Source organism: Myxocyprinus asiaticus, chromosome 38 (assembly GCF_019703515.2).
Source record: "Myxocyprinus asiaticus isolate MX2 ecotype Aquarium Trade chromosome 38, UBuf_Myxa_2, whole genome shotgun sequence".
In the NCBI taxonomy this organism is placed as follows: domain Eukaryota; kingdom Metazoa; phylum Chordata; class Actinopteri; order Cypriniformes; family Catostomidae; genus Myxocyprinus; species Myxocyprinus asiaticus.
Genome location: NC_059381.1, coordinates 22,798,977 through 22,825,449, shown reverse-complemented (window position 1 = coordinate 22,825,449; position 26,473 = coordinate 22,798,977). Strand labels below are relative to the sequence as shown.

Below are 26,473 nucleotides of genomic sequence, written 5' to 3'. Positions count from 1 at the left end.
CTGTGAAATCTCACTGGTCCAAAACCCTGCTCTTCATTAATATGCATTAAAGATGCCACTAAATCACTTGAAAAGCACTTTTTCTGTCCTGTTACAACATATTTTCTATTGAAACAAGGTGATCCATTTTCCCAAAAGAGAAAGACTACAAATTTTGAATGTGTATATCTTACTAATGTTTTACTAATGTTTATTTTTTCAACTTTTAGGAGTGCACTAGCCATATAGACAACTTCAAAATTAACAGACATGGGCTAAAAGTAACAAAAATCCAATTTTGATGTTATAGGGTCTTAAACCTTTTATTTTCACATTCTGTTTAAACAGAAAAAAACTGCTTGTTGCTGGAATCTTATTGCAACATGTCTGGTCAGGAGGATAATGATGTTTCAAAAGCATATGTAAAGCTGATTCTCTTAGTATTCATTTATCATAGTGGTGACAACTGCAAGACTATGTAGAATAGTTTTCCAGTCATGTATTCATCTTGTACATTGCAAGTTCAGCATTCCAGCACATCCAATTCTGAATTCATCATCAAAAGCTGTACTTGCCTCAGGAGGGGCTCAGACAGCATGCCATTCCCCCATATCATCAGCTTCCAGACCTGACTAATCAAGCATGTTTGATTCCGCCACAGGCCAGATGAGCGGAGCACACACACAGCTGGAGCTCCACCATATAGAGACAGGCATCATGACCGAACGGCGCTTTATCTCTGTCATGCCTTCCAACTTCATCGGCCACCTGAAGGGTCTCTCTTTCAATGGTAGGCCCTACCTTGACCAGTGCAAGAACGGTGACATCTCCTACTGCGAGCTCAATGCCCGCTTCGGCATGCGCCGCATCGTGGCCGATCCGGTCAGCTTCCGGAACCGAGACAGTTTTGTGGCGCTGTCCACCCTGCAGGCCTACGCCTCCATGCACCTCTTCTTTCAGTTCAAGACCACCAGCCCAGATGGTCTGATGCTGTTTAACTCTGGAGATGGCAGTGACTTCATCGTGATTGAGCTGGTGAAGGGGTGAGTTGGGGAAGAAATTATAAAGTCATGATTATGCACTACATGGCCAAATAAATTGGTGTCCACATACTTTTGGCTCTTTCCCTACGTTTTAAATAGTAGAACTGTACAATTCATGGTTTGACTCTACCCTCTGCTGCTTCCAATCAATCAGAGCAAGAATAAAAAATTAATATTAAATACTATTCATTTGAAAGGATTTTGTGCCATAATAAGGGGAATGCATCACAATTGACCATAATCATATTGCTCAAAAAATCTGCATTAAGCATTTAAAGTTGTATTGCAGTCTATTTATTAAACTGTAATGTTGAGACAGGAACTTTAAATAAGAGTGAAGAATAGAAGATTGCTTAACATTACTGCACAAATAAGAAACCAGAAATACCAGAAAAAAGGCACAAAATATTGAGGGTGTTATGCAATTATAATAAGAGAGAGACCTACCTGATTGAAAAAAGAAGAGAGAGAGATTAAATTAGAGTGCAGTATAACGTTAAGCCTTAGAGGAGTTATACGTGATATAGAGCCAGAGGCTAAGAAAGACCACAGCAGAAGAAAAAGCCTTAAGGACTTGCAGTGGACAGCAAGTCTTCTCTTATACTCTCCAAACCATATGATATTGTAAATCCAGAGATTCCGAGACATTCCCACTGACAGCTCAAAACTTCAGCAAACAAACATCAGTCCCCAGAGAGATTGATCTGAACTCTGCTGGTTTAAGGCATTTCCGAAAGCGCTAACAGACAGTGTTTGCAAGTGGAGGTGTCAAATTCGATACAGGTCGATACTAAAATATTAAAATTGGTAGTACCGAATACCAACTACATTTAGTACCGTGTATGCAGTCTGACTGACAGGCAGCTACTTTTGAAGGCTCACGTGCAGACATGTGCTATGAAATGCATTCAAACTTTGCTGTGATGCAGCTATACATATGAACGTTCAAATTTAACTTGATTAGGTACTGCATTAATATAAACAGTCACTTTTTATTTCTTTCAGAATTACAGTAGTTCACCCCAAAATAAAAAGAAATCTGTTGTCATTTACTCACCCTGATGTTATTATAAATCTGTATGCAGATTGACAGCCTCAGTCACCATTCACTTTAATTGTCACTTTCATTTTCATTTTATCCCTTACATCCCCTAACATCTTTCATGTTCCACAGAAGAAAGAAGGCCAAACAGATTTAAAACAACATGAGAGTGAGTAAATTATAGAAGTGTCATTTTTGGGCATCTATTATGTTGTTAATATTTATCAAACAATAATATTAACATGAAAAAGAGAACCACTCACTGCTCTTAATTTATATCTTTGTTATTTATTACTGACTGCTTACTTGAATAATTCATTTTAAAACTTGAAGCAATTTTTATTTAAGGAATGCTTGACTAAGGCTGCATGTTAGAACATCTGTAAGCAGCCAGTTTAACACATAAGAACATGAGAGACATCCAAATGCAGTTAAGCCTCTGCACTAAAGAGCGTGTTTAAGTTTGTGATTAGTTAAGAGACTTTACTTGGATGTGATTCATAGCCGTAGGAGGGTGAGTCAAGTCACATTATAAGATTCGCACATTTGTCTCCTTGGCATTTAGTTAAAGGTACAAGCAGGAGGAGAAATGTTTAATGATTCACTGCAGGATATGGGCCGTATTTAAAATTAAACAAATTTTGCATGTGTTGCTTCTGGTTATGCGTAAGTGCTGATCGTATTCGCTAAGTAAATGCACTTGAGTTTCAGTTTGACGTTCAAACGTACACAAATGTGTTGCTCATCAATCAAAAATATTTCAGAAAGATTGCGTGAAGAGCAATTTTAATCTCAGCCACTATAATTGAACCTACACAATAGAGTTTACGCTGAAAATCCCTTGATTTCAATGGGGATGGCTTATCGCAAGGACGTAGTGGAAAAACGCGAGAGTTTGCGAAAGTGATTCTTCATCATGCAGTCAAAAGTTGAGAAAATGTTAAAACGTTAACATATACCTGCACTTGTATTTCTATTAATTTTGTTATTTATTTTGTTATATAATTCTACTTCTTCTTTTTTTCTTTTTTTTTACTGAGAAAAGGTAATCAATAATTGTGTCTATTGAAAGGAATGTAAATGAAATGTACTATGTAATGAGAAATATATTGAACAGGTAAACATAGTATAAAAAAATAATTAAGTTGAGAAATTGTTAACTTTTACTGCAACAAAAAACACAAAAAAAAACAATACATTTTCAAATTTGGGGTAAGATAAATAAACTTTTTACCATAACTTTTTACCTATAAATTAAGTTGCTTTGTCTTACACCAGATATCTTAGTCAGAATAGATGCTATATAAAATTTTACGCACATGAAAACGAGGCTATAAGAGATAACCTTACAATGACACGCACTGTATAAATGCCTTAGATTGCATCTATTTTTCACAACTCGTGTTTTCTTGAGTATTTTGTTTTTGCAATTTTTTGTCATCTAATCAGTCAACACCAATTTAAACAACAGTCAAAAATGAAATATGGAGCTACTTTGACTAAGATCCATAGGCAAACAGTTTTTTTCTTGTTTTAAGCATAAACCTCTATAGAAAACTTTATTTAGTTAGGTTTCTCTTAAAACAAGACTTAATATGCTGAGCCGTTTTGCTTCTCATGTAAATTTTGTTTGAAAGGAAAGGTTCACACAGAAATGAAAATTCTGTCATCAATAACATACAGTGATGTCGTTCCAAACTCAGATGACTTTCCTATGTCCGTGAACCACAAAAGAAGGTTTTAGGCTAAAGTTTAGCATCAATCACCATTCACTTTAATTGCATCTTAATAGACCTTATTCATAGTAGCAACATCTTTGGTTTTTAGTGGGAATGACAATGAGGCTGTGAGCGATAGACTTACTGTACATCTCTTCAATGGTACGTATGGTATAAAGCTGTAAAAAGCTCCTAGATCACATCTGATTTTCCACAACTCATGTTGTCTGGAGTTTTTTGTCTACTGAATGTTTTTCAATGTTTTGTCCACGGAATGATCCAAAAACACTTCAAACAACAGTACAACCCATTGAAGAGACTGTATGTCTATCCTCACAGCCTCATTGTCTTTCCCGTCAAAAATCAAAGATGTCTGTGAATAAGGTCTATTCCAAACAATGAAAGTGAATGTGTCTGAGACTGTGAGTCCCTAACAACCTGCTTAACATCTCCTTTTTGTGTTCTATGGAAGTAAGTCAGTCATACAGGTTTGGAACAACATAAGGGTGAGTAAATGATGACAGAATTTTCAATTTTAGATGAACTTTTACTTTAAGGATATCTAGATATTTTTTATTGGAAAGCAAGACAAAAATTCTGAGTAAAAAAATATTTTTTGCCATGAATTTCAGAGAGGCAGGTCCAGTTGTGCTTTCAGAAATCCAATTCTCTGTCTCTCCGCTTGATTTCAAACTGACCTGACGCTTTCCAAACCTCAAAATACTCTAGTGCTTCTCAAGTGAGTATGTGCCTTAACTGGCTCACCAAAAAAAGTAAAAATCTATTTCTGTAGGATTAAGTGAGCACTGTTGGCCTTAGAAGAAAAGAGCAACTTTTAATCGCATATTAATCATGTAAGTGTTATTTGATTAATGGTATTTTATTTTATTTATTTGCAACCCACACTGTTGCCAACCCACACAACAAAACCGCCACGTGGGAAGTCCACAAACTCGGCTCAGTTGTTTTTTCCCTTCGGCTTAGTAAAAAGATTTGTCACGACAGAGGACGTTCAATCATACTGCTCTTGGCAAACATGAATATAAAAGCCTGATTTTCTCCAGAATGCATTTAATTCAGTTGGGTGAAAATTAATAGTGAAAAAGGTAAAGTGCCTCAGATGTTTAACTTCCTCAGTCGCAGTGGTCCATAAAGACAGTCATTCAGTAAACAATTATACTGCAGGTGGCCTTGCCTCTCACCAGAGTCTGGAAAAGCATGTGAAATGAGAGTGCACTAATGAGAACTCTCTCTCTCTCTTTCTCTCACTCACAGGCATAAAAACAGTCTCTCTTTCTAACTTTCACACAAACACTCGCCACTGTCTCTTTCTCTTAAAGTTGGGCTAATCTAATTCTGTAGTATTTTGATGGACGAACTGGAAGCTGAGCAAAACAAACTTAGACCAGCTACAACAAGCCTATGCAAAATCCCAAATAAAAGTTATATAAAAAACATTAGGGCATTTTAAGCCTTGAGATGAATAAAACATAAATAAATAATTAAAGTGCAAAGGTTTTGGAACAATAGAAAAAAAGACAAAGCTACAAGAATGTGTACTTAACTTCTGATATGAGGGAATCAACTACTCATCCCATTAAGGCTGACATAATCGGATCAGCAATGACAATATACTATAATACTACTAACTACAAATAATTCATTTTAATTATAAAAGATGATATGTATGATTCAAAGACATTCATAAAGTTCTGTTGGAGTGGGTGGTCCATGTTGAGCTCTATTGAGCACCCGCCCACTTTTCCAGCCATCTTGAGCTGTATTTTTCCTAATTATATCTTCCATTGGAGTTTTATAAAATTCTTTTAATAAACTTTTTTTTTTTTCTAGAAGAGTTCTAAGCCATGAACCAAACCAGTCAGCTCTGAGGTGAATCACAACATTACAAACTTTGATTTAAGCATAAATATATTTGAAAATTGGACAAAAAAAAACAAAAAAAAAACAAGGGTATGCTTAACATCTTTTATGAGGGCATGAACTAAAATATCATAAGGCACTGGGAATGACGTAATTGATTTAAAAATGATGGAAAAAATCCTTTGATTTAAATATGTTGACTATAAGCATAGAAACAATATATTTTTATTTTATTGCAAAATATTCAGGAATTTGTAAATATACAAGTAGTCTTAGAGTGTAGGGAGACTCGATTGTGTCATTCACAGTTTGTCATAGAAGTGGGCGGTCACTGCGGAGCTCTTTTGGCGCACCTTGTTGTCAGTCAACCTGACTGATGGATTATTTGCCTTCAGGATCATGGGTAGTGAAGTTATTTACCAGAAGTTCCACTATTAAACACATTTATTTATTTATTTATTTATTTTTATGAAGATGAAATAATGTGGACTGATAGCTTCAACGGGAGCATTTACAATCAATTAACCTTGGAGCTCACAGTGGGTCTGTCTTTAAAGGTTTATACGTTATCATTGAGAATCAGTTACACTATGGAGAAAATGAATGGGATTTTTACTTCTGCAAGCAGATGGTTACACTCTAACAGTAACTTCTCTGATTGGTGGATTTTACCAACTCGGGTATTATAGTAGTTTACTTGAATTCAACAATTACACATTTTTTATGTATTTTTTATCTTTATTTTTTTTTATGCCAGGTTACAAATGTGTGAAACAATTATCCATGCATAATAATGATAATAATTTTGATGCCTGATTTCACTTACATTTCTAGACAGAAATAGTGCAGATTAATATCTATAGTCTAAATGTACATATATATATATATAAAACATGGTGTATATAAAACACCAGCCACAATATAAATTATCAGCCAGACAAAATGATTATAGGCAATAAGTATTGCCCGAAATGTCAATATTTCTGTATCCTTATTAAAGGGATAGTTAATCTAGAAATACAAATTCTATCATCATTTACTCACCACTTTACTTATTCCAAACCTGTAATTCCAAATGACTTTTTCCTCTCTAGAACACAAAAGGATATATTAGGCAGAATATTAGCTTCAGTCACTATTTACTTTCATTGCATAGACAAAAAGATGCAATGAAAGTGAATAGTGACTGAAACTAACATTCTGTGTAATATCTTCTTTTTGTGTTTCACAGAAGAAAGAGAGTCATACGAGTTTGGAACAACGTGAGGCTGAGTAAATGATGACAGAATTTCCATTTTTGTGTCAAACTATCCTTTTATAAACTATCAATTTAGGCAAAGAACACTGTTACAAGATGAATTTAAAGTTTGTCAAAGTAAATATAAAAAGTCAAATTTACATTGTGAATTGTCTAAATGTGATACAGTATATGCTACAGCCCTTTCACTGCGCATACACAGTTAAAGGGATACTTTTGCTGTAAACTAGTTATTGAGGTTTCACATCTCAGTTGCTGTGTGTCTGGCAGGATGGAAGCCTGTCTTTGCCAGTATTTCAAGCCTGATTACCGATATTGATTACTAAGCAAAACGGCAGCATTCTCATCATAAAGAGGCTTGCCTGATTCCACTGGGCTGCGTGATTGACAGGGGAACTGATGTATTACAGGTACATCCATTATGTGTTTGACTTGGGCAATGGGCCGTCGCTCATGAAGGGCAACTCTGACAAGCCACTCAATGACAACCAGTGGCACAACGTGATGGTGTCCCGCGATGACAGCAATGTGCACACACTTAAGATTGACTCCCGCACCGTCACACAGCACTCCAATGGAGCCCGAAACCTTGACCTCAAAGGTACGATTAACTCTCACCCAGACTGTTCACAATACTTTTTTGTTCCTTCAGTTTGAGTTATTATCACTCATATCTTCCATCCTTAGTTTACTAGTCCAGAGTGCCCATGGTCATGGAAAACCTGAAAATATTAGAGAATTCTTAAATTATATTTTCCAGACCTGGAACAGTCATGGAAGTTAATACAAACTTAAAAGTCATGTAAAGGGCATGGACATTTCTTTAGTGAATATGTGTTTTTCTAGTTATGTGCTGCTCTAAAATATTTAATCAGCTGGATTTTTCTCTTGTGTAGAGCTTGAGCTGTATCCAAATGATTTTTGAGAATCCTTATTTAGTAAACACAAATGACAGGAAAGGTCATGCAAAAATGTCTCGTTAATTAGCGTTCCTTTCAAGTTACTGTATAACCGTATTGTCAAAATTATTATTATTATTAAGTTCACCCTGAAGAATGAGCAGTCCACAAATTCAATTTTTGCCAAGCCAAATCAGACTTCAGACACTCTGATTTGTTTCCAGAAAAATGTTGCCAACTTTATTGCAAGGGTTTGCTTTGGTTTGTGTGGTACTATTCCAATTTTTCATCTCAATGAGGATGTCAGAACATGACCAGATTGATCACTATTTTGTGCAGTCTGACCAAATAAATAAATGAATAAATAATCATTTGATATGGCACAGTCTGCCTTGGCTTTAATGCAAGATCTCTTCGGGGTCATATCTGACTAGCCACAAATGTAAATAACAAAAAAAAAAAAAAAAAAATACTGCACAATGTGCCACCGGCTTTTGAGACATTAGACCATAAATGGTATCGCAAGTCTTAATCACAAATGTAATCTCATTCTTAGAGATGCTTAGATACATATTTGCTGTCTTACTCTAATTTTGTGTTTGGTCTCAACCTCTTACAGAAATAATGAATAGTCTTTCCTGATGGGTATTTACATAGCTCCCAGCTTCCTGTAGAAATGATGCTGCTTCTGAAAATCTACAGTACCTTGCAGTACTTCTCAAGTAGCTGTCGTTTCCCCCTTTTTCGGCTGTAATTAGAAGAACAAAGAGCAGTGCTACAGGGAAAAGAGAGAAAAAACATCAACAACAACATGCCACTGACTTTGCATAATTTGGTGCTTTCAAACCAGCAAACCTGCTTTTTCCACCTTAAGCAGGTGTTGCTTGACCCCAGGCACCAAAACCAGTCATGTTTACTTCACCAACAGGACATGAAATTAAGGGCCATCAATTTATGGAACACTTCACACATGGATATTCAGTTTTTTTTTCTTCTTTTTTTTCTTCTATGTGTTTATTGATATAAAATACTTTTATTGAAAAGATGGAAATTATTGCCATTTCCACAGCAATATCTGAGGCTTTTTTGCCTTTTCGCTATTCCCAGTTATTGCCGGCATAATAAACATCTTGACAGTTGGTACTTAATTATGTGCCTTAGTCGACACAAGAAGAAAACTGACTTCATAACAGAAAACTGAACCCACTTTGTCAAGACCAGACAATGTATCCACTAAACAAGTAGGACAACATGGCAATAATGTATTTTTCCAGTGCCTACTGCTTTTGTCGCTGAAACTGTCTCTGTCCAGTGACCGGCTAGCAATTATGGCAGAGGCTTTGTAGACTTAGTGTAAAGGAAGGTAGATGCTATTTACTCTAAGAGTGAATAGTGACAAAGGATATTTGCACCCCGGTGTAAATACTAACATGCACTATTTGCATTTTGTCTAGTCTAATTATTATAAAACTGTATTAGATTTGTCTTAAGATGGCTATTTTATATGTTCTGCTTTAGTGTGTCAGCAGGAAATTACTATTTTAGATTTCCAAACATTCCTTCTGCAAATAGAATAGAAGTTGAACAAGGGGTGCTGCAACATATGGCATGGCCCCCACAGAGTCCTAATCTCAAAATCGTTGAGTCGGTCTGGGATTACATGAAAAGACAGAAGCAACTGAGATAGCCTAAATACATACAGCTGTGACAAGTTCTCCAAGATGCTTGGAACATCCTATCTGCAGACAACTTTGAAAAACAAGTGTTCCTAGGAGAATTGTTCTTGTTTTAAAGGCATAGGGTGGGAGCATACTAAGTGATAAATAAAAATTATTCATGCTTTTTATATACAACCCCTATTCCAAAAACCTTGGGACAGTATGAAAAATGCTAATAAAAACAAAAATTATAATCACCATTTGCTATATTGAAAGCTCTACAACTACACTTTGTATGATGTTTTACCCTGTGAATTTCATATTTTTTTTTTAATTGTTTTTTTTTTTTTTTGTCTTTGGGGAACATTGTTCTCAAAGTGCTGGATTATTTGCTGAAGCATCTGTTGGCAAATTGACAAGTCTTGAACGATCCTTGAAGGACTAGGCTGTTTTTTGGAGGCTCCTTAGACAGTATACAGTACTCAATTTGTTTAACATCTCCATGTGAGGAGGTTTGTTGGGTGGGAAAGGAGGAAACGGGAAACTTGGGATTTCAACTCAAAAGGTAAGACTTTAATTAAACAAACTCAAAATAGCTTTTCAGCACAATACTCAGGGTCACACAACAGGCCTGCTTTTCAGCAGTTACAACTCAGTACAGTCCTTTGGGTCTGGTAGCTCTCTCTCACTGTCTCGTCGCTGGCGTGGTCACTTTATACCGCTCTCCCCACTGTTACTGCAACTAGAAACAGGTGTTAGACATTATCAGGCTCAGGTGTGTGCACCTTTATCGCTTTCAATCTCTCCGGACGAATGCTCGACCACACTCCTTCCGCCACACTCCTGTTTCACATTGCCTTGTTATTTCAACTTGTCAAATTGTTATTAGTCTTAAATTGCCCCTGTCTCAACTTTTTTGGAGCATGGTGCAATGATCTGATTTGAAATTACTGTACATAAAAAAAATAAATAAAAAAAAATCACAAGGTAAAACATCATATTTGTTGTTGTGGTGCTTTCAATATAGCAAAGGGTGAATATAATTCACAAATCACTCCTTTTTTTATTAGCAGTTTTCATATTGTTCCAACTTTTTCAGAATTGGGGGTGTGTGTGTGTGTGTGTGTGTGTGTGTATATATATATATAGTTGGAGTCCAACTATATATATATATATAGTTGGAGTCACCTTAGCCAAATACATTTAAACTCTGTTTTTCACAATTCCTGACATTTAATCGTAGAAAACATTCCATGTCTTAGGTTAGTTAGGATCACTAATTTATTTTAAGAATGTGAAATGTCAGAATAATAGTAGAGAAAATTATTTATTTCAACTTTTATTTCTTTCATCACATTCCCAGTGGGTCAGAAGTGTACATACAATTTGTTAGTATTTGGTAGCATTGCCTTTAAATTGTTTAACTTGGGTCAAACGTTTTGGGTAGCCTTCCACAAGCTTCTCACAATAAGTTGCTGGAATTTTTTTACCATTCCTCCAGACAGAACTGGTGTAACTGAGTCAGGTTTGTAGGTCTCCTTGCTCACACACGCTTTTTCAGTTCTGCCCACAAATTTTATATCAGACTGAGGCCAGGGCTTTGAGATGGCCATTCCAATACATTGACTTTGATGTCCTTAAGCCATTTTGCCACAACTTTGGAGGTATGCTTGGGGTCATTGTACATTTGGAAGACCCATTTGCGACCGAGCTTTAACTTTATGGCTGATGTCTTGAGATGTTGCTTAAATATTGCTACATAATTATTCTTCCTCATGATGCCATCTATTTTGTGAAGTGCACCTGTCCCTCCTGCAGCAAAGCACCCCCACAACATGATGTTGCCACCCCCATGCTTCACGGTTGGGATGGTGTTCTTTGGCTTGCAAGCCTCACGCTTTTTCCTTCAAACATAACGATGGTCATTATGGCCAAAAAGTTACATTTTTGTTTCATTAGACCAGAGGAAATTTCTCCAAAAAGTAAGATCTTTGTCCCCATGTACACTTGCAAACTGTAGTCTGGCTTTTTTATAGCGGTTTTGGAGCATTGGCTTCTTCCTTGCTAAGCAGGTTATGTCGATATATAGGACTCATTTTACTGTGGATATAGATACTCATCTACCTGTTTCCTCCAGCATCTTCACAAGTTCCTTTGCTGATGTTCCGGGATTGATTTGCACTTTTCGCACCAAACTACGTTCATTTCTAGGAGCTAAAATGCATCTCCTTCCTGAGCGGAATGATGGCTGCGTGGTCCCATGGTGTTTATACTTGTGTACTATTATTTGTACAGATGAACATGGTACCTTCAGGCGTTTGGAAATTGCTCGCAAGTATTAACCAGACTTGTGGAGGTCCACAATTTCTTTTCTGAGGTCTTGGCTGATTTCTTTTAATTTTTCCATGATGTCAAGCAAAGAGGCACTGAGTTTGAAGGTAGGCCTTAAAATACAGCCACAGGTACACCTCCAATTCAGTACACCTCCTATCAGAAGCTAATTGGCTAATTGTTTAAAGGCTTGACATAATTTTCTGGAATTTTCCAAGCTGCTTAAAGGCACAGTTAACTTAGTATATGTAAACGTCCGACCCACTGGAATTGTGATATAGTCAATTAAAAGTGAAACAATCTGTCTGTAAACAATTGTTGGAAAAATTACTTGTGTCATGCACAAAGTAGATGTCCTAAATGACTTGCCAAAACTATAGTTTGCTAATGTTAAATCTGTGGAGTGGTTAAAAAAAGAGTTTTAATGACTTCAGCTTAAGTGTATTTAAACCTCTGACTTCAACTGTATCAAGTTTATTATTTAATAATATAAATGACAGTAATGCACCATAAAATATACAGTCATCAAAATTACATCCAGTAAAGCCTGAAACGTGGTTACTGTACTTTTTACGGTGAATTTCTGGAAACCACAGCTGCCAGTTTTTTACCATAAATTTAACAGGATTTTTTTTACAGTGTATATACTTATATATAGTTTAATAGCGTCCGAATTGTTGATACTATTTTACTCTTAATCATGATGCTCAGATAAAGGCAGTGAGAAAGAAAAAGGAGTCTCCAGCACAAAAGATCACTGATTGACTAAATCTAACTATAAGTCAACTTGCTGCTTGAAATACAAGTGTAATAAAGCCCAAATGAAAAAAGGCTATAAACTGCTAACTCCAGCTGTAAAACTCCAAGGGCCCTTATTTTATTCGGCTACCCCAGAATAATTCCTTTAAACATCAGAAGAACAACTTCACAGTATGTGTCAGTTGTAATTGATCAAGCAATTATGCCAGAGAGAATGGAGAGTGGCGCAGCAATCCCCAGAGTCCAGTGCTCTTCTGTGAAGTGTAAAATGAACATCCTCAGACAGGAAGGTGCCGGGATGTGCTGTTGTGCTCAGTGAGGGAGCCAATGGAATGTGATGCTTGATTTGTTATATGTGTTGAAATGAGCATATGTGGAGAGCGCTCATGACAAGCTGCCTTCTGAGCTGGCGATAATTACGTTTTTTCTTCCTCAAGGAATTGCTATCCAGACCCTGTAAATGTTTTGCTGAAAATTTGTTTTATCGACTTGGAATTGAAATGCATTCATTTCCCCCATGGCATGGGGAAAATTCAGGGGTTAGGTTGAAATGTGAATGTCAATGAGTTCAGTAATGAGCAGTTGGTGGCCAATGTTTTAGTCAATGGAAAGAGATTCAAGGATTGAGTGTCCTGTGAACATGCACACACCTCTCATTAGTGATGCTTGCAACCAACCACAACACCTTAGCGTCTTGGTGGTGATTTTTGTACTGACAAGCACTAAAAAATCTAGTTGACTTTTGTTCTTAAAGGAATATTTTACCTAAAAAAGTTCTGTGAGAGAAGCTCGTTCAAAATGACGTTGTTGAGCGCTAAAAACAATGCAAGTTCTTTGTGTGGACATGCATGCCACTGTGAACGAGCTCAAAAATACACAACGGATGTTGAGTGTTTCACTGCAAAATTACTTAATGTGGCAGCGGGGGCGTGGTCAAGCATTTCTCCGGAGAGAGAGAAAGCGGTACGTGCGCTTACACCTGAGCTAAATTATGTCTAACACCTGTCTCTAATTTCAGTGAGCACGGGGAGGGCGGCATAAAAGAGCCACACCGTCAGTATACGAGAGAGAGAGATTGGCACAAGGAAGGCCACGCCGTCATATGTTGTTATGTAGATGAAGTGGGACTATCTAATTAACTATTTGTTTGTGAAACTGTGGAGTGTGTGGAACTGTAGACGACAGGGTGCTCAATTAAACGCCTACCTGAACCAGGAAACCTTGCTTCTTGCCTCCTCCTTCCACTGAGAAGTGTGACACTTAAATTTAGTGTTTTTTTCTCACTACAACGTATTGTATGCCTTCAGAAGACTGGCAATATGACTGGGGGGCAAAAGTTGCATTGATTATTATTATTATACTTTTTGGTCCTATGATATTCATTAAAAGAGACTTATTATGCCCCTTTTTACAAGATGTAATATAAGTCTCAGGTGTCCCCAGAATGTGTCTGTGAAGTTTCAGCTCAAAATACCCCACGGATCATTTATTATACCTTGTTGTAAATGCCTCTTTTTGGGTGGAATCAAAAACACGCTGTTTTCGTGTGTGTCTCTTTAAATGCAAATGAGCTGCTGCTTCCTGCCCCCTTTCCGGAAGAGGGCTGTGCCTTTACGGCTCGTGCTTCGGATACTATAGCAACAACAAATCAGAACCAATATGACTGACACCGTCTGACCCCAGAGATCAGCCATATATGTATGAGCAACCGTAAACGACGCAAAACATAGGCATTTTGAGTTTGTGATAGTGCTTCTTATGTAGAAAATCACTTCCTGCCCTCCATCTGCATTTCACGCCACAGCAATGCAGTGACGTGACATCATGTGCAAACAAGCTATAAGGACATAGCTCTGGTCTCCGTGAATACAATCAGAGACAATGGTAACTTTAGCTGCATTAGCCGTGGAATCAGCTAACAAGCACTTTCGGAAAGGCGATTTGCAAACATTCACAAAATATAAAGTGCGATACTTACATCTTCAGGATATAAAGCTAGAACATGAACAGTTGGTACTGATCCATGCTTGAGAGTCAAATTTTTTAACATCCTGCTTTATATTGACCCTCATTCACAAAGCAGTCCGGTGTAAAATGATTTGCACAAACATACATGAATTTTGGTATGTTTTGGGGCACATTTTCTTCAAAAACAAAACTTGTCCACTGCGTCTTCAGTGGCTCTGATGACGGGATTACATGAAGACTCTTATGTTCACTTTTACAGCCAACAACAGAACACTTATGACACTTACGAAGTTGAGACATTATTCTTCTCACTGTAGCTGCTCCAGCGCGGAAAAAAATGGCAGACTGTGTGTCAATCACTCAGGGGAGGATCTATGATAATAGGGTGGAGTCCGTCACCAGTCGTGGGCGTGGCCTGCTCTAAAGTGACGTCACTTTAGAGCAGATACGAAAACCAGTCATTTTGAGACACTGTTTTTGATTAATAGAAATATAAGAAAGAGGAGTGGGTGGACTTTTAACATTGTAGGGTGGTTGTGCACACACACTGCCGACTCACATTTATGTTCAAACACCATGTAAAAGTGAATTTTGCATAATAGGTCCCCTTTAAAAAATCTATTTTGTGTTCCTCATAAGAATGAAACGCATACGGGTCCAGAACAACATGAGGGTGACAGTATTTCCATATTTGGGTCAACTATTCCTTTAAAGAAAGCCATTAAAATAACTAAAGACTACCCCTAATCCAAACCTTACCCTAAATTTTTATTTGTTTTATGAAGATTCCCTTTATGAAGCTCTGCTTTGCAGGATATTGTCACTATGTCTGTTGTGGAGACACAATAATTTGACATGATTTTAAAGTTTTGGGCAGTAGCAGCGGAGTGTGTTATATTTATACTAGGAGATGTAATCCTTCTCTCAAGGCCAGTGGTCATGGAGCACAGCCAAAGATGTTTATTTTTTGCTTTTCTCTGTCCTCCATTTTTATCCAGCAGGGACATTACTTCGTGATTACTCAACAGAGATGCATGACTGGAGATGTCATTTTTGCAATCTCTCTACAGTTCCTTCATATGAAAGCAATTGATTTTCCTCCCTCTCACTCACAAAAGGAGCTCTGCTCACCCACTGCCCAGCCATCCATTGAATGACTAATGAAAAAAACTATTGGGTGTATAATTGAATATTGTGACTGAAGTCTCTTTAATAGTCTTTGCATAACAGTGAGACATGCAGAGCTAATAAGCATGCATGGGCTATTCTCTGTGAAGCCGTAAGCTTGTCTACCCTGTGCTCAACGCATGATTCTGTGCTGTGAGCTAGAAGTTATTTCATTTTCAATCGATGCACCCGATTACTATTAACTATATCCTCGTGTGACCCCGCATACACATGCGTGGACGTTGTATTTTGGTTTCGCTATACGCAGCGTATAATTTAAATTAATTTAAACCAACTGATCTCAGTTCAGAAGACTTTGGGGTGTCAGTAAAGGGTTAAACTTTCGATGTACGGAGTCATGTGACAAAACAACATGCCACCGATCACAGCGGAGTTTCCTAACAAAACTAAATCTGGTAAGAAAACTAATAATGTTTTCACATTGAAACCTGTATGAATCAAAAGATTACAGTTTTTAGTTTCATCTGATATGCCATTTTTGAAATTTGAGCAACTACTAAGCACAATGTACACTAATGTGCTCTTTTTTTCCTTAGAAATCCAATATTTTCAAAAGCTTTATATGGAGTAAGGATGAAAATAAGGTGCATTTTGAGCTGTTCTGGAGGTTAAGTCATACTGGAGGTTAAGTCATCCACTAAATAGAGAGTAAGGGAGTATCCTATAGCTCTCTATGCAGTGCATTTACTCCTAAAATCTGACCAAAAGCTCAGTTTCAGGTTTCAGTTTCATGTTTAGCAGACATGGGTCAATGGTAATCAGTACATAGATTCAGAATTTATAATGTATAATTTTATTTTAACATGGTTGGCAGTGATTGGATGATATTGGCCATTACTTTGAATCAGAATTAATTATGCTAATTTCTGATTTAATGTCTGTAATGTCTCAAAGACATGAATAACCGACACTCCTGGAAACATAATAAACAATTGTATTTAAATAAATCTGACTTTCTATAGCTTGGTTTTATTTAAAACTTCACAACTTAGTCCTGCTATCCACACGTTGCCATCAATTTTTAGGAAAAATATTTGCTCTAGAATTTATTAGGTGCTAGTAGTTCAAAATCAAAAAGGGAAATAGAAAATGCACACAGCAGTCAATATATATATACACTATATTGCCAAAAGTATTCGCTCATCTGCCTTTAGACGCATATGAACTTAAGTGACATCCCATTCTTAATCCATAGGTTTTAATATGATGTCAGCCCACCCTTTGCAGCTATAACAGCTTCAACTCTTCTGGGAAGGCTTTCCACAAGGTTTAGGAGTGTGTTTATGGGAATTTTTGACCATTCTTCCAGAAGCGCATTTGTGAGGTCAGACACTGATGTTGGACGAGAAGGCCTGGCTCGCAGTCTTCGCTCTAATTCATCCTAAAGGTGCTCTATCGGGTTGAGGTCAGGACTCTGTGCAAGCCAGTCAAGTTCTTCCACACCAAACTCGCTCATCCATGTCTTTATGGACCTTGCTTTGTGCACTGGTGCGCAGTCATGTTGGAACAGGAAGGGGCCATCCCCAAACTGTTCCCACAAAGTTGGGAGTGTGGAATTGTCCAAAATCTCTTGGTATACTGAAGCATTCAGTGTTCCTTTCACTGGAACTAAGGGGCCAAGCCCAGCTCCTGAAAAACAACCCCACACCATAATCCCCCCTCCACCAAACTTCACAGTTGGCACAATGCAGTCAGACAAGTACCGTTCTCCTGGCAACCGCCAAACCCAGACTCGTCCATCAGATTGCCAGATGGAGAAGCATGATTCGTCACTCCAGAGAATGCATCTCCACTGCTCTAGAGTCCAGTGGCGGCGTGCTTTACATCACTGCATCCCACGCTTTGCATTGCACTTGGTGATGTATGGCTTGGATGCAGCTGCTCGGCCATGGAAACCCATTCCACGAAGCTCTCTATGCACTGTTCTTGAGCTAATCTGAAGGCCACATGAACTTTGGAGGTCTGTAGCGATTGACTCTGCAGAAAGTTGGCGACCTCTGCGCGCTATGCGCCTCAGCATCCGCTGACCCCGCTGTCATTTTACGTGGCCTACCACTTCGTGGCTGAGTTGCTGTCATTCCCAATCGCTTCCACTTTGTTATAATACCACTGACAGTTGACTGTGGAATATTTAGTAGCGAGGAAATTTCACGACTGGACTTGTTGCACAGGTGGCATCCTATCACAGTACCACGCTGGAATTCACTGAGCTCCTGAGAGCGGCCCATTCATTCACAAATGTTTGTAGAAGCAGTCTGCATGCCTAGGTGCTTCATTTTATACACCTGTGGCCATGGAAGTGATTGGAACACCTGAATTCAATTATTTGGATGGGTGAGCGAATACTTTTGGCAATATAGTGTGTGTATATATATATATATATATATATATATATATATATATATATATATATATATATATATATATATATACAGTTGTGCTCAAAAGTTTGCATACCCTGGCAGAAATTGTGAAATTTTGGCATTGATTTTGAAAATTTTATTTAAGGATAGTTATCATATGAAGCCATTTATTATCACATAGTTGTTTGGCTCCTTTTTAAATCATAATGATAACAGAAATCACCCAAATGACCCTGATCAAAAGTTTACGTACCCTTGAATGTTTGGCCTTGTTACAGACACACAAGGTGACACACACAGGTTTAAATGGCAATTAAAGGTTAATTTCCCACACCTGTAGCTTTTCAAATTGCAATTAGTGTCTGTGTATAAATAGTCAATGAGTTTGTTAGCTCTCACATGGATGCACTGAGCAGGCTAGATACTGAGCCATGGGGAGCAGAAGAGAACTGTCAAAAGACCTACGTAACAAGGTAATGGAACTTTATTAAGATTGAAAAGGATATAAAAAGATATCCAAAGCCTTGAAAATGCCAGTCAATGCTGTTCAATCACCTTTTAAGAAGTGGAAAATTCGGGGATCTCTTGATACCAAGCCAAGGTCAGGTAGACCAAGAAAGATTTCAGCCACAACTGCCAGAAGAATTGTTCGGGATACAAAGAAAAACCCACAGGTAACCTCCTGTATTTCACAGGTAAGAAATACAGGAAAAAGATGCTGTGGTTGTTTCAAGGAGCACAATACTTGTTGACCCCTCTCCAAACATAGCGCTTATGGTTGTGACCATAACTCCAAATTACAGTGTGCCAGAAGCTGTGAGGCGTGTCAAGGTGTTGTCGGGCATATTGTAACCGGGCTTTTTTGTGGCATTGGCTTCTTTCTGGAAACGCTACCATGCAGCTCATTTTTGTTCAAGTATTGTCGTATTGTGCTCCTTGAAACAACCACACCGTCTTTTTCCAGAGCAGCCTGTATTTCTCCTGAGGTTACCTGTGGGTTTTTCTTTGTATCCTGAACATTTCTTCTGGCAGTTGTGGCTGAAATCTTTCTTGGTCTACCTGACTTTGGCTTGGTATCAAGAGATCACTTCTTAAGTGATTGAACAGTACTGATTGGCATTTTCAAGGCTTTGGATATCTTTTTATATCCTTTTCCATCTTTATAAAGTTCCATTACCTTGTTACACAGTTCTTTTCTGCTCCCCATGGCAAAAGTATCTAGCCTGCTCAGTGCATCCACATGAGAGCTAACAAACTCATTGACTATTTATACACAGACACTAATTGCAATTTGAAAAGCTACAGGTGTGGGAAATTAACCTTTAATTGCCATTTAAACCTATGTGTGTCACCTTGTGTGTCTGTAACAAGGCCAAACATTCAAGGGTATATAAACTTTTGATCAGGGCCATTTGGGTGATTTCTGTTACCATTATGATTTAAAAAGGAGCCAAACAACTACAGTATGTGATAATAAATGGCTTCATCTGACCACTATCCTTAAATAAAATACTTTTTTTGCATGATCAGTCATATTTTCAAAATCAATGCCAAAATTTCACAATTTCTGCCAGGGTATGCAAACTTTTGAGCACAACTGTATATATATATATATATATATATATATATGTTTTTTTTATTTTTTTTAAGCCCCCAAAAATTCTATATGCAGTGTATCAATTGTAGATTGGTACTCTTGAAGTCCTGATTAAGAGGCTACACTTTAGACTTACTTGACAAAAATATCAATACTTTTTTTTTATAAAATATGATTTGAGGAACTTGATTGACTGGAACATGCTAAATGGACAATGACAGTCAATGCTGAGAAAAGCTGCTTGTTATATCTCATTTTAGAATGTGTATTTACTTTTTTATTTGATTTCATAAAATAATTTTAATATAAAATGTTAAAAAAAAAAAAACATATTTATGCAAAAGGTTTTAAAACACTGGAAAAATGTCGAGAACGAGTAGAGAGCATTAGATTCTCACTTTTATAAGTGCAGCACATTGATCAATTAAACTTAAACATACCAATTTATTGTGAACTGGGAAGCTAACTCAACTCTGCCATCTCCTTGTTGCAGACTTGTGTTGTAACATCGGGGAGGTTGTTATTGTATGCCAATTTACAGTCAAAAATTTGGCGTGTTGAGTAAAAGAAATATCGGTTGACTATACAGGTCTGGAAAGCAGATGTGTTGAAGGGCTTGTGTGATTGCTTCATACAGGTGAACAAATGGAGAGGATTTACAGATGCTGTCAGACTACAAAAGACTCAGAGTCAGGTTGATGATCGTTAAGATGCAGTCATTTTATAATCCTTTTGTAAATTGCATTAGTGCTGTTAGGCTTCTGAAATGTGTAGTTCAGTGGTCGAGGAAATATACACAGTCCGAAAATATCAACCAGTTTCCCCGAAAGGAATTGACTCCAGCTCTGGAGTCAATTCCAACGTTTTGAGTCGATTCTTGATTCGATTCTTGATACCCAACACCTTGGAATCGATGAATCTATTCTTTTTGGAATCGATTTCCAGACCTAATCCTAACAGGCAGAGCTTTAGCCTCTCCAAACAGATACTAAGACCGTCACTGCGTTGAAGAGGCACTGAGGGCAATTACAGGTAGTTAGTTGAAGTGAGCCAGATTGAGGGGCCATTAATTAAAGCGAAAAGTTAGAACGAAAGAATACAATTTATCTCTAGCAAGATCAAATTAAATTAAATAGTGCAAAGGTTTAAATGAAGGGGGCTTTTAATGGTTGTCTAATTGGGTGTATTCAGCTGGAGTGGAAAAAGAGCATATTTCAGCAAACAGAGAGAGAGTGCACTCTTCGACCGTGGGACGAAAATTGCCATATGTGTTCTTGCTTGTCAGTTTTAACTTGTAATTGCCTGTCTTGCTGCCAGAGCTCAGTTGGAAATTGCATTTTACTCAAAAACAATGCTCTCTAAACATGGTTTGCTCAGTGAATGTTTATCTAAAGGTCCCTGAAAGTCTTTGATGTTTTCCCGCATTATGTATTTGCAGAATGAAAAAATTAAATAATAAAAGAGTAGAATGAAAGCAACATGTACCTCAAAGAACATGACAATGCTTAAATATAGAAATACTGCACTAATATTGTAACTGTGAATATGTTTACTGTATATCTGTACACATCTGTTATCTAATTTCTCTAAACCACCCAGAAAAAAGAGCTGTTTTTTACTCCCCTAATAACAGCACATTTTTCCACAATGTGACACCATAAAACTCAGTTATTATATTTTTGAACGTCATACTTATCTTTATGTATTCTGACTAAAATATCAATATTGCAGTCATTATACCTCTTCTTTGGTATTATGTTACCTATATAAGGACACTTCATATGCATTTACAATTAAATAAGGCGTGTAAATCAGTAAAAAAAAAAAAAAAAAAAAATTATCAAATGAATTTGATATGCTAATGAATTAATACAATTAATTACATTTAATTGCATATAGAGTTGAAGTCAGAAGTTTACATATACTTAGGTTGAAGTCATTAAAACTCCTTTTTTAACCATTCCACAGATTTCATATAAGCAAACTATAGTTTTGGCAAGTCGTTTAGTACATCTACTTTGTGCAAGACACAAGTAATTTTTTCCAACAATTGTTTACAGACAGATTGTTTCACTTTTAAATGACAATATCACAATTCCATTGGGTCAGAAGTTTACATACACTAATGGGGCTTTTCCACTGCACTGCACAGTACGGCTCGACTCGACTCGACTCAACTCTGCTCGCTTTTTGGGGGTTTTCCACTGTGGATAGTACCTGGTACCTGGTCCTTTTTTAGTACCACCTCGGTCGAGGTTCCAAGCGAGACGAGCCGATACTAAATGTGATGACAAAACCCTGCAGATCACCGATTGGTCAGAGAGAATCTATAAGCTAGATGGCAAGTTAGCTTAGCCTCGTGCGTCGTCGAGCTAACACAGTGATGTCCTCGTCTGCGCTTTGGTGTATGATTTCTCAAACTCTCCTGTTTTTTTTTTATGGTATTTTGTCTTGCTGCCGTCAGCCTCTTTTGAAACAAAGTTTGTCGTCTTGCTGTGAAAAACAGCCACATGCCGAGAATCAAGAACACCATTCCTTCAATATCCTCCATTGTTCCTTTGTTGTATGTTTGTGTCACATTTAAGATGATGTCACGGCAGTAGAGGCGGCGCAACTATGACGATCAGCCTATAATCCCACCCACGTTGAGGTGGCACTAAACTGCAGTGGAAAAGCAAGCTCAGAAAAGTAAAGCGAGCAGAGTCGAGTCGAGTCGAACCGTAACGTGCAGTGGAAAAGTGCCATAAGTTAACTCTGCCTTTAATCAGCTTGTAAAAATTCCAGAAAATGATGTCATGCCTTTAGACAATTAGCCATTTAGCTTCTGTTAGGAGGTGTACTGAATTGGAGGTGTACCTGTAGATGTATTTGAAGGCCTACCATCAAACTCAGTGCCTCTTTGCTTGACATCATGTGAAAATCAAAATAAATCAGCCAAGACCTCAGAAAAAAATTTAAATAATTGTGGATGTCCACAAGTCTGGTTCATCCTTGGGAGCAATTTCCAAACGCCTGACCACGCAGCCATCATACCACTCAGGAAGGAGACACATTCTGTCTCCTAGAGATGAACGTAGTTTGGTGCGAAAAGTGAAAATCAATCCCAGAACAACAGCAAAAGACCCTGTGAAGATGCTGGAGGAAACAGGTAGACAAGTATCTATATCCACAGTAAAATGAGATCTATATCAATATAACCTGAAAGGGTGCTTAGCAAGGAAGAACCCACTGCTTCAAAACTGCCATAAAAAAGCCAGACTACATTTTGCAAGTGCACATGGGGACAAAGATCTTACTTTTTGGAGAAATGTCCTCTGGTCTAATGAAACAAAAATGTAACTGTTTGGCAATAATGACCATTGTTATGTTTGGAGGAAAAAGGGTGATACTTGCAAGCCAAAGAACACCATCCCAACCGTGAAGCATGGGGGTGGCAGCATCGTGTTGTGGGGGTGCTTTGCTGCAGAAGGGACTGGTGCACTTCACAAAATAGATGGCATCATGAGGAAGAAAAATTAAGTGGCTATACTGAAGCAACATCTCAAGACATCAGCCAGAAAGTTAAAGCTCAGTCGCAAATGGGTCTTCCAAATGGACAATGACCCCAAGCATACCTCCAAAGTTGTGGCAATAATGGCTTAAGGACAACAAAGTCAAGGTATTGAAGTGACCCTGACCTCAATCCGATTGAAAATTTGTGGGCAGAACTGAAAAAGCGTGTGCGAGCAAGGAGACCTACAAACCTGACACATTTACACCAGTTCTGTCTGGAGGAATGGTACAAAATTCCAGCAACTTACTGTGAGAAGCTTATGGAAGGCTACCCAAAATATTGACCCAAGTTAAACAATTTAAAGGCAATGCTACCAAATACTAACAAAGTGTATGTAAACTTCTGACCCACTGGGAATGTGATGAAAGAAATAAAAGCTGAAATAAATCATTTTCTCTATTATTATTCTGATATTTCACATTCTTAAAATAAAGTAGTGATCTGAACTGACAAAAGACAGGGAATGTTTTCTACGATTACATGTCAAGAATTGTGAAAAACTGAGTTTAAATGTATTTGGCAAGGTGAATGTAAACTTCAACTCTATGTGAATATGTGGTGAGAAAACCCCCCATATGCAGATGATTTGAAGAAATTAATGATTGTGACAGATAAATGCATTGAAAAGGTATAACAAAAAGTAGCTTTAGAAGTCTATTAATTGTTATTTCCATATCATTCAACATTGAACAACCTATTACTGACCTACAATCCACAGCAATCGATTTGTCAGTGGTAGACTTAGGACCGTTCACGCAGAACGCTTTCTCGCATTCCACCTGTGATATTTTTTTATTGTTTGTCTATGTACACATGTGGACTGATGTCTATTGCTTTCCGTCTGAGGTATTTTGTGTCTTGTCTTGCTTTTTTCAGTGTCTCATGAGCTTGCTTTTTTGAGTTCCACATTTTTAAGACTCCATGGCAAATAAAATCAGTTTGAATGTGTCTTGAAACCCTTCCAATCTGTTCTGTTCCATTCCATTGTGCTCCATCTAACTGTTTTTGAATGCAATAATGCTTCATGTGTGAATGTCTTCGCCTGCACTGTTATATGATAAACATCTAATGAACATTAAAACATAAAAAAATGACCAATTTAGTCAGATTCACCTTAACAAGCATTTAAAGAATTTATGGTTTATTTTATATATATCATTTTTTATTTATACATCACTGAACAAAATCTAACTTTTTTTTTATTTTATTGTTTTATTATATTTATATATATATATATATATATATATATATATATATATATATATATATATATATATATATACAGATTATAAATATCTTAAAGTTTTAAAGGTGGCTTTGGTGCCCCATAGATCAAATTAAGCTATACATAGAATTTACATTATAGCTCACAATATTCAAACCGTTAAGTTGAATTCTCACAGTATTTTACCATTTCAGTATGTATTCTACAGTGATTCCTCACAACACTGTTGCATCAGTCAGCTTCTGACAACCAGAGGCAGGGACATGTTGTACTGTGTTAAAGGGCTCAGTCATTTCAATTCTCCACCTCTCTTCTCTATTCCCAAATCATTGTCTGAGCGCTCTCCACTGCCATACACCCAAACAACACAGATGCGCATTGTGACGGAGCGTATAGCAAGAGACATGTCTATATTGTTTTTCCTTCATCCTCACATATGTCTATCCACATGTTCTCTTCCTTCAAGGCTCAAGGGCAACTTTGAAGTTACATAATTATATGCCATTTTATGACAGCTATGTTTTTCTTTTTGTTCTGCACATCAAAGGTCCATTGGTATTAGCCTTCATCAGCAGGGAATTAGCTTTAAAAAGAGAACCACACATATTCTGCTCATCATAGAATAACACACACGATCAGCCCACCTTATGAAGCTCAAATTAACATTAGGAAGAGAATTCAAATGCAAGGCATAATCATTGGTGTATGCTTTATATCTTTTCTTTCTCTGTGTTGTATAGGAGAGCTTTATGTTGGAGGTGTGGGTAAGAGCATGTACAACAGTCTGCCCAAGCTCATAGCATCTCGGGATGGCTACCAGGGTTGCCTGGCCTCAGTTGATCTAAATGGCAGGCTTCCCGACCTCATCGCAGATGCCCTGCACCGGGTTGGCCAGGTGGAGCGAGGCTGTAAAGGTTTGTGTACTGTCTGATAAGTTAACCAGTAATTTTCTGAATTACAATTATAACAGCATTTGATTCCTGTCTTAAAACACATTGCTTAAGGCACTTTCCACTGATAGGGTACTCTTTGGTGTCCCATTAAATTTTTTGTCACTGTTGCCGGCTGCCCATTGTGAAACATCAATTGGTTGACTGTCATGAACGAAGTCCTGTCATGTACATTCTCTGCTGAATTGTTGAATGCACAATAAATCAAATAAAAATTGCAATATGTCCTAGTGTGAACAGAGCAGAGAGCAGAACGCCCTGAAATGTGCAGCACATACAGACTTTATATTTATGTAATGAAATTAAACTCCCAGTTACCTAAAGTCTCTCTAATGTTGCATGCGACGTTTGCACACTGTGTTTGTTTATTTGGAATCCTACAGAAACCCTACACATAAACCTAATTCTAAACTTAACCCTACCACTAAATTCAAACCTAAACCTAACCTAAGTAACAGCAAATGAGACTCTCGTGAGACTGGGTGTTACCTTCTAGACTCAGCCGCTTTTGGGGGTTTAATAATCACACTAGGCCATGTAGCGAACTGCTTATCTGGAGTTGAGAAACTACCATCAAAAACACACAGAAACATTTACATTTATTCATTTGGCAGACGCTTTTATCCAAAGCTACTTACAAAAGCGGAACACATAAGCGAATCATCTTAAGGAGACAGTGGTACGAAAAGTGCCATATTACAAAATTTCACTAGCATCAGAATAGCATTCAAAACAGATTAAAGTGCAACAAGGAAATATTAAGTGCTCATGGAAAAGATGTGTTTTAGCCATTTTTTGAAGACAGAAAGTGAGTCAGCTTCAAGGATGGAGTTGGGAAGTTCATTCCACCAACGTGGTATGATGAAGCTGAAAGTCCGGGAAAGTGTTTTGGTGCCTCTTTGTACTGGTACAACAAGGCGACGTTCCTTAGCTGACCGCAGGCTTCTAGTGGGCGCATAGCTCTGCAGAAATGATTTTAGGTATGCTGGAGCAGACCCAGTGACTGTTTTGTATGCCAGCATTAGAGCCTTGAACTTGATACGTGCATCAACCGGCAGCCA

At 37.5% G+C, this 26,473-nt stretch overlaps 1 protein-coding gene across 5 annotated transcripts in view; it reads left to right on the top strand.

Moving 5' to 3' along the window:
• The window catches only part of LOC127428483 (neurexin-2-like), a 574,215-nt gene that overhangs the window by 255,780 nt on the left and 291,962 nt on the right, over window positions 1-26,473 (top strand). For all 5 annotated transcript variants that reach the window (XM_051676890.1, XM_051676894.1, XM_051676891.1 and 2 more), the window contains 3 exons: window positions 641-1,022; window positions 7,332-7,522; window positions 25,203-25,376. In XM_051676890.1, coding sequence (XP_051532850.1) covers window positions 641-1,022; window positions 7,332-7,522; window positions 25,203-25,376 — 747 coding nt within the window. The remainder of the gene's footprint in view (window positions 1-640; window positions 1,023-7,331; window positions 7,523-25,202; window positions 25,377-26,473) is intronic.